The sequence below is a fragment of the Antedon bifida genome, chromosome 7, assembly GCF_963402885.1.
Source record: "Antedon bifida chromosome 7, ecAntBifi1.1, whole genome shotgun sequence".
Classification (NCBI taxonomy): Eukaryota; Metazoa; Echinodermata; class Crinoidea; order Comatulida; family Antedonidae; genus Antedon; species Antedon bifida.
The window spans coordinates 12,194,974-12,207,548 of NC_136232.1; the positions used below are offsets into that span (position 1 = coordinate 12,194,974).

Below are 12,575 nucleotides of genomic sequence, written 5' to 3' on the forward strand. Positions count from 1 at the left end.
TTTCTCACAAGCTAGCTTTCCCTTCAGTTCCTGGAAAACACACTCACATGCACTGCCTTGATGATAATAGCCTGTGTTTTCCTACTGTAGTTGAGTTACTTATTCAGGTACAGGAAATCAAACCCACCAATTTTACCACTGATTAACACCACAGATATTTTGTTATTCAACTAGGTGCCAAGCAATTACTGTACTTAGCGGTAATGTAGTCTTACAGTTATAAGCATCTTGAGTTGAATGATAAAGTGAATTAAAAAACAATCGCACTGTGAGAAAAAAATGATGTTTTCTAAGATAAATTATGTATTTGAGGATAAAGGTTTAAATTAATTTATGAACTTGTCCCTTAAAAACTTTTATTGTGCATTAAAACCATTCTGGAGCACATAAATTCTGAATTTTGTGTTTCTGAATTGTACAAGAAGAATTACAAATAAATGAAAAGCCGCAGCATTGACTGATATAAACTGACAGTGTTAACCTATAATACTTGTATCAACTAATTGATTACTTACTTTTTAAATGGATTTGTACACTAATCTTTTTAGTATACCAACCATGGATCCATCTTTCGGTTTAATATCCTAAGTCAGGTAGAGTCCCAGTTATCTTCTAGATTTCATCTCTTTATTTTTTAATTTCTTTCCTGCATACTTTATTGTTTTTAAATCCTTTTTTATCCTTTCTTTATGTTTTATAATTTCTTATCTACAGCGTTTATAAGTTTGTTTGCATTTTTGTTGTTTTAAATAATGTTATGCAAAAATTCCTTACAATGAAACAAAATTATTATTTCAGTTTATTTTTGTTTTGTTATTTAGATTAAAAAGTGTACATAATACATACTCTGAGAAAGGACATCCTATCAAGTTTAGATGTTAATTTATTGATAATTTAAGAATTTGTCGTGATTAAATTTGAATCTCAATTGAGAGTTTGAATGTTAGGATGATATATTCTTAAAGTATATATTATATGCATTTGTATTATATTTCTATTATGTTTAAGGTTCAGGAATTGCTATAAGTCTTTACTCCCTTTCCTTGTGCAATAGTTGCCAATTTGTATCTATCCATGTAATCTTGTCTATTTCCTGGGCTATGGGTAAAACCTTAAGGACAATCCACATCAAACGGATAACAATTGAATAGCACACATGGTGGCCCCATGCCTACTATTCAATGTTCTATTACATTGTCTATTTCCTGGGCTATGGGTAAAACCTTAAGGACAATCCACATCAAACGGATAACAATTGAATAGCACACATGGTGGCCCCATGCCTATTATTCAATGTTCTATTACATTGTCTATTTCCTGGGCTATGGGTAAAACCTTAAGGACAATCCACATCAAACGGATAACAATTGAATAGCACACATGGTGGCCCAATGCCTACTATTCAATGTTCTATTACATCATTACTGCCGTAGGTGTGCTTTGTCCTTTTATCCGCATCTCATCTTATTATACATTGTACATGTACTGCATGACGCAAATGAATGTGTTTTTGTTGTCTTTTTGATTGTTTTGATTTTAATAGCATCTTTTATTTTTAATATTACTGTAAATAGGATATTATTATATTATTAGCAATAATTTGAAACAAATTAGTCTTTTGAATGACTGTATTTGAAACTTATATATTTAATTTGTGTTTTGTTATTATTACTTTTCATGTTAAAATTGAAATTTGACTAATTGTAAATAATGCGTTAAGGTATAATGCACCAGTAATGCATTTCTTTTAATATTGAATACAGAATGGTCCCAGCAGCCGAAGTCCACGTGATGAACCTGAGGTCATAACCATAACCTTCCACAAACATAACACTCCAAGCATGGGTCTTAGTATTGTTGCAGCCAGGGTAAGTATCAAATCATAAAGCACATTTATTTTACTTTATTTAAACAGGTATTATAATGTTTTATACATTGCTTTATTTTACCAATGAACTTGTATTAAAACACCTTGTGTTCTTCTACCATCTTAACCACTGGCATTCATTGTATGTTTAAGTTTATTTTATATATATTGTATATAATTCATTGTTCTCTTTTGAACAGGGAACACACCAAAATCAGTCCGGTATCTATATCAAGTCAGTGGTGCCCGGAGGAGCCGCTCAACTGGTAAATATCGTAGCCTACAGTGTTTTTTTTTCTACACCCACATAATATCATTAGCATCAACAATTACTTCAATTTTACAAAAAAAAACTAGGAAGATTGTGTGAATGGTGTTGCCTCTAATGATAATCTATAGTATTGTAATTTACATTCTGTTTAATTTTAGGATGGTCGACTTGAAGCAGGTGACCAGCTGTTAAAAGTAGATGGTAACAGTTTGTGTGGCCTAACCCAAGAAAAGTAAGTTGAATTTAGTTAATTTAAGTTTTTCATAAAAGTCATAAAAGACTTGTATTCTAAAGAAAAATAAAAGGCATTGAAAAAATAGCTTGTTTTATATTTCAAAATTATTATACAGATCATTTCATTTAAATGTGTTGCTTTTGTTTGTCCTTTCAGAGCTGCAAAGTTTCTTGTAAGAACAGGAAAAACAGTAACATTGCAAATTGCGAAGAAAGCTGCTGAGTATCATGACCTTTCAACTCTGCTCAGTCAACCATCACCTGTTCTGCAAAGGGGTAAGCTAGCAAACAATATTGATAAGGGGTGACATGCTAACTAACATGGTACAAGGAAATGTTGGGTGAAAGTATCTATATAGCCAGCTATATATTAGAGGGTATCTAACAAGATTTGAACCCAACCTTGTAGAATGCATCCATTTAACCATCTTGTCATACTTGACTGCTAGTAATCGTTATAGTAAATAATAGTAAATATATACAAACACATACACAAATTGATTATCAAGTAGACGCAAACATTCCTTAAAATGAAGTAGTGGATTATTTCCACAAAACCCAAGTTTATTTTGATACAGGTTTCCTGCAGACTTGAATCAACATGTGTGCTTAGCTGTGAACTGGTTGCCAGATTGCATTCACCCCCTTTAGCATATATTGTGCTATTTTGTTTTCAGCACTCCTCACTCACACTGGATACGCCACTTATTCACACTGTAATTGTTGTTCATTGAATTGATACTTGTATGCTTTTGATACATTGAGTACAATCAAAGAATATATATCACAAGAATGAGTATTCCGCAATTTTTGCATGAGAAATTTGTAACAGAGAGCTCCAGAGAGTGATGCCCGCCCTCATAAGGGCGGATGTATACATACTAAATAAGACTTGATTTAATAGATATTATACATGTCACATTAAATAGAATTATGATAATATATTTTGCAATTGTAAACTATTTTATAATACATATTTATTAACAAACTAGTTTGCACTTCACTTTTACAGACAATTATTTACTAACATGCTAAATTAGTTCACAAAAAAGGCCTAACACAGCAACACCAAAAATCAACGAATCGTTACTCAACACGGCCTATTCTTTACCATTGCCGCGTACTACTCTACGCCCGGTAAATTAAGTATTGTTTTTATGATATAAATTAGTATAAAATACATGTTATTAATAGGATAAAATGTTAAATTTCATTAACATTTATTTGTTTTACCAGAAATAAGTTAAATATAGGAATATTATTAAACTATCCTTCGTGAAAACGCGTAAACACCAACACGCCCGGTCACTCTATCGTATCGCCCGGTTGATAAAGCGAACTGTTTATACGGCAGTTTTTACTAAATAAATTGCCTAAAACGAACAATTAAATATCCAAACAGCATTTAACATGATGTTGGCATGTAGTTGATAACATTTTTTACCATGAAAATACTACCGGTGGTCCAGCCTTTGATTAGTGAAACCGTCACAAAAAGTTGTATACATCCCAGATACATCCTCACTTATGGCGGCGCCCTACCACATGGACAATATTACTGTTACAGGGAAAATCGCGGATTACTCATTCTTGTGATATATATTCTTGGTACAATAGACATTTACATTAACAATAGGCAAACAATAGTATTGAGCAATAGTAAACATTGTGCATACATTTTGCATGAATGTATTCAACACAGTTAAGCGTGCTTCTCACTAGGACGCAACGCGAGGACGTACAGACTAACGCAAACATGACCAATGACAAGCGACAGTTTGAATAGTCCATCGCTTGTGATTGGTCAACTCGTTGCGTTATATCCTTGTGTTGTGTCACTAGAAGGAACCAAGCATTAGAAAATGCACCACTGAAACAAATATAAAAAAATATTATAATACTATAAAGCTTTAAGTATGAAAATAAGAATTGCTCGTTGCAACATCAGCAATAATTAGCATATTCCCTCATTCTTCCTTCCCATTATTGTTATGTGTTGCCTTTTATAAATTCTTGTAATGTGTGTTACCATATCCCCCTTGCTATTAACAGACTAATTCCATGCATATATTATTCTGTGTGAATAGTGTTTGAATCTAGTTAGGAGCTTTGTTGATTTATTTGTTGTAGCGCATAAAGGAGAAAGACAACCAAGACCAAAGAGCGAAGATTTCCTACGTGCAGGTCGCCCTCACTCTCCAAGCCAACAATGGCAGAATGATCAAACATATGCCACTGATAGTTTACCACGAAGACACCATGCAAGCAACTTTATCAGTGCTGCCAACAAAGCTAGGTCCTCTCCTAACCTTGCTGAAGATCCAAGAACAGGTACTCCACCTCAACATGCCAATACATTGCGCCCACAAGAGAATGATCCATACCATAGAGGGCGCTACACAGCCAATACAATTGAGCGCACAAATCGTGGACCTTCCCCAGCAAGTAATTTGGACAAAGCAAATAAAGCTCGTTCTTCACCTAATTTGTTGGGTAATTTGTCATATTGTATTATTAAATTAATGATATTTCTGAGATAGGATTTTTTTAATATTACACGTTTTATTATTCATGCAATTCTTTCCTCATTTTGCTATTTTCTGTTATTTTGTCATCTGAACTATATAATTTATTTACAGTTAATAATAATATATACTATTTTGTTTAATTATTATAGTTATTTGCAAAGGTTCTTCAAGCCAATTAGCAAAAAAAATAAATCACACTGCATCATTAAATAGATAGCAAATTATGTTTTCACCAGATATAGCACTATATTACAAACATTTATGTAATCATGCATGACCGCACATCATTGTTTTTGTTTTTATGTTCTACAAAATGTTTTTTTATCTAAAACCTTTTTAATACTATATTTTATTATATATAAATAACATCTACTTACATATATTAGTACATAATATTAGTAATATTCTTAATAACATTTTTCCTTATTTTTATTTTGACATTTGTTATTATTTGGTCTTTTTTTAGTTTCTTTGTATTCCTTCTCTTTAGTTACAGTGACATACTTCTTTTTATGCTCGATGTGTCAATATAATGAGAGGTCCTAATTTCTTTAGTCTGTCTCGTTATTATATTCAATAATATACAATCTGTGTATGCAGGGCAACATGTGTAGTCTTGTTTATAAAGCTCTGTCTACACTATCAAACTTTATGTGACAAAAAAAATGTGCCCTTATATTGACATGATGATGTCATATCACTACCATATTCTGGAATATCACTACCATATTTGGGCACATCACACTTTTTTTGTCCAACTAGTTTGATAGTGTACACAGAGCTTAATAGATATATCTAACAAAGGTTGTTGACTAACCATATTTATAATAATTTATGTTATTCTCCTTACCTTAGTTGACCAAGATCAATTGCCACCAAATACTGGTATCTATGCTTCAGTGAATAAGGATAGAATGCGCATAGGCTCCTCATCCAGCCTTCGACCCCAAGATCAGAGGTTAGTGTTTGTAATGCTAATATTTCTATATATTATAACCTAAATAATAAATAGAAAAATTCAAGTACCCTTAAAATATTTAAAGACAATGTGTGGAAGAACACCTTTTTATTATTATCTGTATTTATGTTGAGCCCACAAGGTAACCATTTTTTGTATGTTGTTTAACAGTAAAAAATGCATTGTTTTATTTTTTTGTTTTCAGAATGCAAGGTCTACAGCGTGAAGCACAGATGCGTTCCCAATCTGTATCACAACTGCCTGGTGGAGACTACATGGGAAGGCCAGGTCCAGGCGGAGGAGGATCCACCAGCAGCCTTCAGAGACCACCACAACAACGCTATCCAAACTATGCAGAAATACCAGTCCAGAGAGATCCAAGAATGCAACCACCACAAAGACAAGATTACTACCAACCCCCTGAGGATCGTCGACAGGATTACTACCAACAGGAACCACACAGAGTAGGTCATTCACCCCAACAAGGAGATTACATACAAGGACCTGGTGGTGGCCGTTACCCAAGCCAGCAAGATTTGCGTGGCCAGAATGATCCAAGATATCAACCACAAGGTGGATATCTAGGAGGGTATCAACCGCATCAGCAACAACCATATCAATTTGGACTTACCCAGAATCCACTTCACTATTCGTCAAACAGCCGACTTAACAGACCCAATGACGATTACTTAGCTGTAGCTCCAGGACAACAACCACCTGATCAAGGAAACTATCAAACCCAACATCCTATGGAAGAAGATAAGAAAAAGGCAGCCATGGAACGCTATCATGAACGTGTTGCTAAGCAACAACGTGAAAAGTCGCAAGGGAGACCAATCAATGCGCGACCTATTGAAGCAAAACGTATTACAGATGCTGCTGGTCCTCGTCAAACTAATCGTGCTCCAGGTCACAAGAATGCTTATGCACAGAAAGATATTCCACCAGGAAAGTTTCAGCAAGCACCAAAGAACGCTCCTAAAATTCAAGTACCAGTCAGAACCACACCCCTACAAAGTAAACCTGGTAATACAAACTCTCTTCCTAGAACTCAAAAGCCAACAGTCACAAACTTGGATGATAGAGGATTCAACCCAGCAGTTCAAGAATTAAAACAGAGACATTCTTATGGTAGTCAGCCAAGGCAACAAGACAACGAGAGTGAAAGAGAGAAACGCTATGAGGAAGAAATAGAAAGGATGCGCGATGCAGAAATTCATGACTTATCACAGATTCAGTACAGATCTCCAGAGCAGAATGATCGGTTCGAAAAATTGATGTTGGAACGCGAGTTTGAAAGAAGGTTAAAGAATGCTGAGGAATATTCTGATGATGAAGAAATGCCTCCAATGGCACGAGACCAAGCAGTTAGAGAACGACGTTTGCAAGAACTTCAGATGGAACGAATGAAAGAACAACAAATGGAGAAGGAAAAACAACGCAGAGACGAAGAAAACCAACGCTTAGAAGAACAAAGGAAGCAACAGCAGAGGGCAGAACAGCAGAGGGCAGAACAGCAGAGGGCAGAAAAGCAGAGGGCAGAACAGCAGAGGGCAGAACAGCAGAGAGCAGAACAGCAGAGAGCAGAACAGCAGAGGGCAGAACAGCAAAGAGCAGAACATCAGAGGGCAGAACAGCAAAGGGCAGAACATCAGAGGGTGGAACAGCAAAGGGCTGAACAGCAGAGGGCTGAACAGCAGAGGGCAGAACATCAGAGGGTTGAACAGCAGAGGGCTGAACAGCAGAGGGCAGAACATCAGAGGGCTGAACAGCATAGATTTGAAGATGAGAAACGACAGGATGATGCCCGAGTTGAACACATGTTGAGACAACAGGAGGAAGAAATGAGACAAAGACATGAGCGACAGAGACAGGAGCAAGCAAGACGCGAAGCAGAAATTGAAAAAGAACGAGAACGAATTGAAAGGCAGATGTTGATAGACGAGCAAAGAGCGCGATATACAGAACGATCTCAAGATCGTCACCAAGAACCAGAACCATACCAACCAAAACCGTACATGCCAAAACTAGTTGACCCTGACGTTCTTGGTGGGTACATGTCCAATCTAGGAGGGGGTGATGGTAACTCTGCTGGCCACCCAGACAGAATGAACGGTAATGCAGAACCTGTACCTCACGTTCCTCTTGCTATTCCCAAACCAGCTGTAAAGCCTAAACCAGCTACCAAGCCAAAACCTGTTGTCAATGACAACAATTCTAACCAAAATGGAGGTGATGACTATGGAACACCACTGAATTCACAAAATTTGAACACTTTCAAAGTTGGTGACACAACCCCAACGGTTATAGGATCTCAGGAAGTTTACAGAGATCCTCGTGCCAAGATTCTTGCTTCAAAAGATCCAGGATCTCCAAAACCTGAAGAACCTCAGAAGTTGTCTTTCCAACAGAAGATGGTGATGTTCCGGAAGGAAGCTGGAGAAAGAGGGACTCCTAAAGAAAGACCTCGTTCATCCAAGTTTGAAAGAGAATTTCTTGCTGAAAATCCAGACCTATAAGTAACCATATAATGATAGATAAAAGTGTAACCTTCTAGTGGAGGTAATAAATTGTTTACCTTCCAAAAATTAGCTAATATTAATAATAATTAAAAAAATAAATTGTCATTTTTTAAGTGCCTTGTCAATAGATGTATGGGCAACAAGCATGTAGCCCTATGTCACCCTATAAACAACCCCACACCCTAGCGGTTCTCATATAACAGTTTTGTATAAAAGAGTATTATCCAACGTCTATATTATTTGCACAGTTTAATTAAAAATGCTTTTATTTTTGTTAATTAGCAGCATACCCAAGTTGGTGATGGGTTAGATAGTTCATTTAAATTTAGTTTAATATTAGTTGATAAAAACGGCTTAACTATATTCTTTAATATTTATTATTGATATCATTTATGTATCCTTACTAATATTGATTAAGAACTTATATTGATTTGTATTGATTACCTGTATCATGTATTGATTCTTATTACAAGAATATTATTGTTAAAAACATGTTTTCATATGTTTTAATTTTCTGTAATAATATAGTAACAATAATTATAATAATGAATTTTCAGAATTAATTTGATGTAACTTATCATTTAAATTACTTTTTTATTTTGCATGTCTTGTGTGTCTATTTCATTTTGCTTATTTTTTGACAATAAACACATTCAGTTTACATTAGTTTACATTATCATTTATTAATACACATTTTATTACTGAACAGTAAATGACACATTTATTTATTTTATTTTATAACGGTTCAATAGGCTAATAAATAATTTAATAGTAATAAATTCAACATGGTTTTATATGTACAAAAGATAACATATAGTATAGAGCAGCATAACTATTGTCTTGTTTTACAATGTATTGTAAATATCAATAATTCTTGAAAGCAATCAACTACAAAAACCTACAATTTGATCAAGTCAAGTGCAAATCAGTGTATATATGTTAGAGATTACGCTGTTGGTATAGTTTTAAAATGCTTTATTTAAAAGAAATGCTTGACAACCATGGTGTAGTTATAACAACGGTATCAATCATTGTATATTAGCTGGGTGTTCTTACTTAAGTTTTAAACATTTTGGTTTTTGAAGTTTGCAACAATTATGACTTGAAAGTTGAACAGAAAAAGTATTGAATCATTAAAATGGTTGAGAATTTGTGTATTACAATGTTAGTGTTTGAACTTTAATATTCTTGTTTTATAGCAACACTAACAATGACATGCAATTATTAAGTTTATGTATTTTAAAGTTTGTTAGTTTATTACTAAAGCTCCAAGAAGCACATTTTGTAAATAATATTCAATAAAATTTGTAATAAGCAAGACAATTTTAAAGATTTTTATTTTTGTTGTCTGACGTTTGACATTTCGATGACTGTTTTGTATTATGTACTGTTTAGTACACTGATTTACATTTCGGATGCATTTTTGCGTTCCATACTTTTATAATACAGTAGGCTTATTCGACTGGTCTGTTCTGAAAAGATCTAACTCTGTGCGAGTGAGTAGATCTTTTCGCCGTTGATCAGAGCTCATAAATCGACCAGTCGAATACACCTGATAATATAGAGGGCGAAAAAATGATGGCGACGGTGGATTTCCTTTCCATCTAAAATTAAGCAAAATACCTGGATTAAGTGGATTCATATATTGTTCGTTTATAGGCCATTTTTAAAATAAACTAAAAATGATTTTTCGAGGGTTACCTCGCTTATTTTTAAGGTCTGTAAATATTAGTAAACCGCTGGTTCATTGTAGTGGGCCGGTGTGTTCTGAAATCTCAACTCATGCAGCCGCAGCAGTAAGAAGAGCACATCAAGGGAACCGGAGCTCTGATGTTGTCATCTCCAGGTCCCTGGGCCTAGGCCCAATCGGCTTACTATCACATTTATGTGTACAATTAAACAATGAACCAGCCTATCCAATAATTACACAACATAGATGTTACGCAAGTAAGATTAAACCACGAAAGAAAAAACCAAGTAAGTCAATTTTTTTAATTTCTATCCTAGCCATACCTATCTAATAATTTATATACTGCAGTATTATTTTGCACATTTTCTTACAGCACCTAATTAATAATAATAGTACAGTATTAAATAGTATTTCCATCTTCTACAGTAGCTTGATTCAGTCAGAGGCGCAGTATATTTAAGATTGTTCAGGCCAACCACCTTTAATTTAATACTGAATAATGTAACAATAAATCATAATTATAAAATGCATATAATTACAAACTAATATTTAACATATATTTATAAAAAAAAATTAAAATGATAGAAACAAAATACAATGTTAAGGATAAATAAATGCCATTTAATTGACTCGATCTTTCTTGCAGTAGATTAACTTGATTGAACTATTGCTCTAAACTTATTCAAATTTATTTACATTTTTAGTACGAGACTTGGAACCAGTTGTTCACAGCATAGACAGATTTTACGGCCTAGACCCATCATTGCCCAAGCTCCATTTGGATGAGGTTGAAGAATTAAAAACGTAAGTAGTCATTTTATGTAACTAAAACATTAATCAACTAGTTTAAAATGTCTATTTAAAGTTTTTTTTTATGTTCACAGTACTGATTCATATTTTGTGCATTGTTTTTAATCTACAGTGCTGATGACAATGTCAAGAAAATGTTCAGCTTAGAATTTGCAAGCAATGTAAGTAAACCATCTTGAATTCACTCGTTGATAAAAAAAAATCTACCTTGTGACTTTTTAATTTTTAATTATTTGCTTTTAGGCAGAGATAAAACAGTACAAATCTTACAAGCTAATGCAAGAACTGAAAGAAAAAATAGGAATAGAACACACTGCTAGTAAAAATGTACTCCCACTAAGAAGTAAGTTTCATATATTTGTGAAAATCATCTGGTTTTTGTAATTTATAATAAATTCTGTGTAATTAAATGAATGTAAAGGTTACTCCATTCAATCTCGGCTGTCCTTTCGTTATATTTTTTTTTCCTTTATATTTTAAGGCTGCCATTTTTTCTTTTTGTTTTACATTTAATGCACTTTTATTGTGCTTTTTTTTTGCAGTTGCCCGATTAACGATGGCTGTAAGAAACTGCGGGAAACATGTTATTAAAAATCCAAAGGTAATATAGTAAACAGTACAGGGAACAGTAAACATTACTGCTGGTATTTAATTAATTGTTTATTCATCTGTTTTCAAGGATTTTCTAGTTTTGCCAAGGTAGGCATTTTGTGCCAGCCCAAATGTGCTATCAGCACCAAAAACAAAATTCTATAAATTTTACAACTATCCTCAATATTTTATTTTGCAGGATAAAGCAAATAAACGGAAGATGCTAATCAATATTGATAGAAGGCGGAAGTACTTGAAGCGTCTGCGAGGCCGAAACTATGGCCACTTTGAGAAAATTGAAGAAGAACTTGGTATAAAATGGGTACCGATTGACAAGTATAACAAACGTAAATCAAAGCGTCAAATTGAACAGAAGGCGATCAAGGACAAGGCACATTGGGATAGAATTGCAGCAAAACAAGAATTTGAAAGGAAACGAAATGAGGAAAATATGATTGAAATTGTACGACTGAAAAAAGAACTTGGAAAAGAATTGACAGAGGAAGAAAAACATTTTGATAATAAGTAACACTTTACAGATTTATTGTAACAAATTCTGTATAAAAGTACAAAGTACAATTGTTAACAGAAAAAATCCAATAAAAAAACATCTAAATACTGTAAATGAGTTTGTTGTTTTTTCTAGGGACTTACAGCAGGTGTACTAAGGCTTATGGTACACCATGTATAATTTTGTTTATCTGCCTTTTTGCATGGTATACCTTAGTACATTACTAATGTATATATGCACACTCACCTATTTATTGAAATATCTCAAGATATATTTTAATAAATAAATAAAAATTAAAAATTAAATAAATTAGATTAATAAATACTGTAATGCTCAATATATTGGAATATTCAAATGGCATATTTGATTTTGTGCTCCATAGAAAATATGTGCAATACTTTTACTATTCAAATGGACAGTAAACTTTATCTGTTGAATATTCCACTTAATGTGTAACGCAGAACTACTGAACAAGAGTAGGAACTCAATGGAAAATTCCAATTGAATGAAGACACCTATTGTCTCATCAAGGAAATGAGAAGATCTACCTATCTAAATAGGCCTATATATTAAAACAAAAATTGAAATTGATG

At 33.6% G+C, this 12,575-nt stretch overlaps 2 protein-coding genes across 6 annotated transcripts in view; both read left to right on the forward strand.

Annotated features, from left to right (window-relative positions):
- The window catches only part of LOC144849068 (afadin-like), a 30,189-nt gene extending 21,723 nt beyond the window's left edge, over positions 1-8,466 (forward strand). For 4 of the 5 annotated variants that reach the window (XM_078706039.1, XM_078706041.1, XM_078706040.1 and 1 more), the window contains 8 exons: positions 549-593; positions 1,764-1,868; positions 2,068-2,133; positions 2,297-2,370; positions 2,530-2,648; positions 4,503-4,865; positions 5,756-5,858; positions 6,064-8,466. In XM_078706039.1, coding sequence (XP_078562165.1) covers positions 549-593; positions 1,764-1,868; positions 2,068-2,133; positions 2,297-2,370; positions 2,530-2,648; positions 4,503-4,865; positions 5,756-5,858; positions 6,064-8,377 — 3,189 coding nt within the window. In that variant the 3' untranslated portion in view covers positions 8,378-8,466. The remainder of the gene's footprint in view (positions 1-548; positions 594-1,763; positions 1,869-2,067; positions 2,134-2,296; positions 2,371-2,529; positions 2,649-4,502; positions 4,866-5,755; positions 5,859-6,063) is intronic. The other variant, XM_078706042.1, reaches the window with a different exon arrangement.
- A 1,453-nt stretch (positions 8,467-9,919) lies between these two features.
- LOC144849088 (uncharacterized) lies at positions 9,920-12,096 on the forward strand. The gene is made up of 6 exons (XM_078706083.1): positions 9,920-10,357; positions 10,775-10,874; positions 10,993-11,041; positions 11,124-11,223; positions 11,423-11,481; positions 11,671-12,096. Exons 1-6 carry the CDS (start codon positions 10,063-10,065, stop codon positions 11,998-12,000), a joined length of 933 nt encoding a protein of 310 aa, XP_078562209.1. The 5' UTR covers positions 9,920-10,062; the 3' UTR covers positions 12,001-12,096.
- Positions 12,097-12,575: the final 479 nt, after the last annotated feature.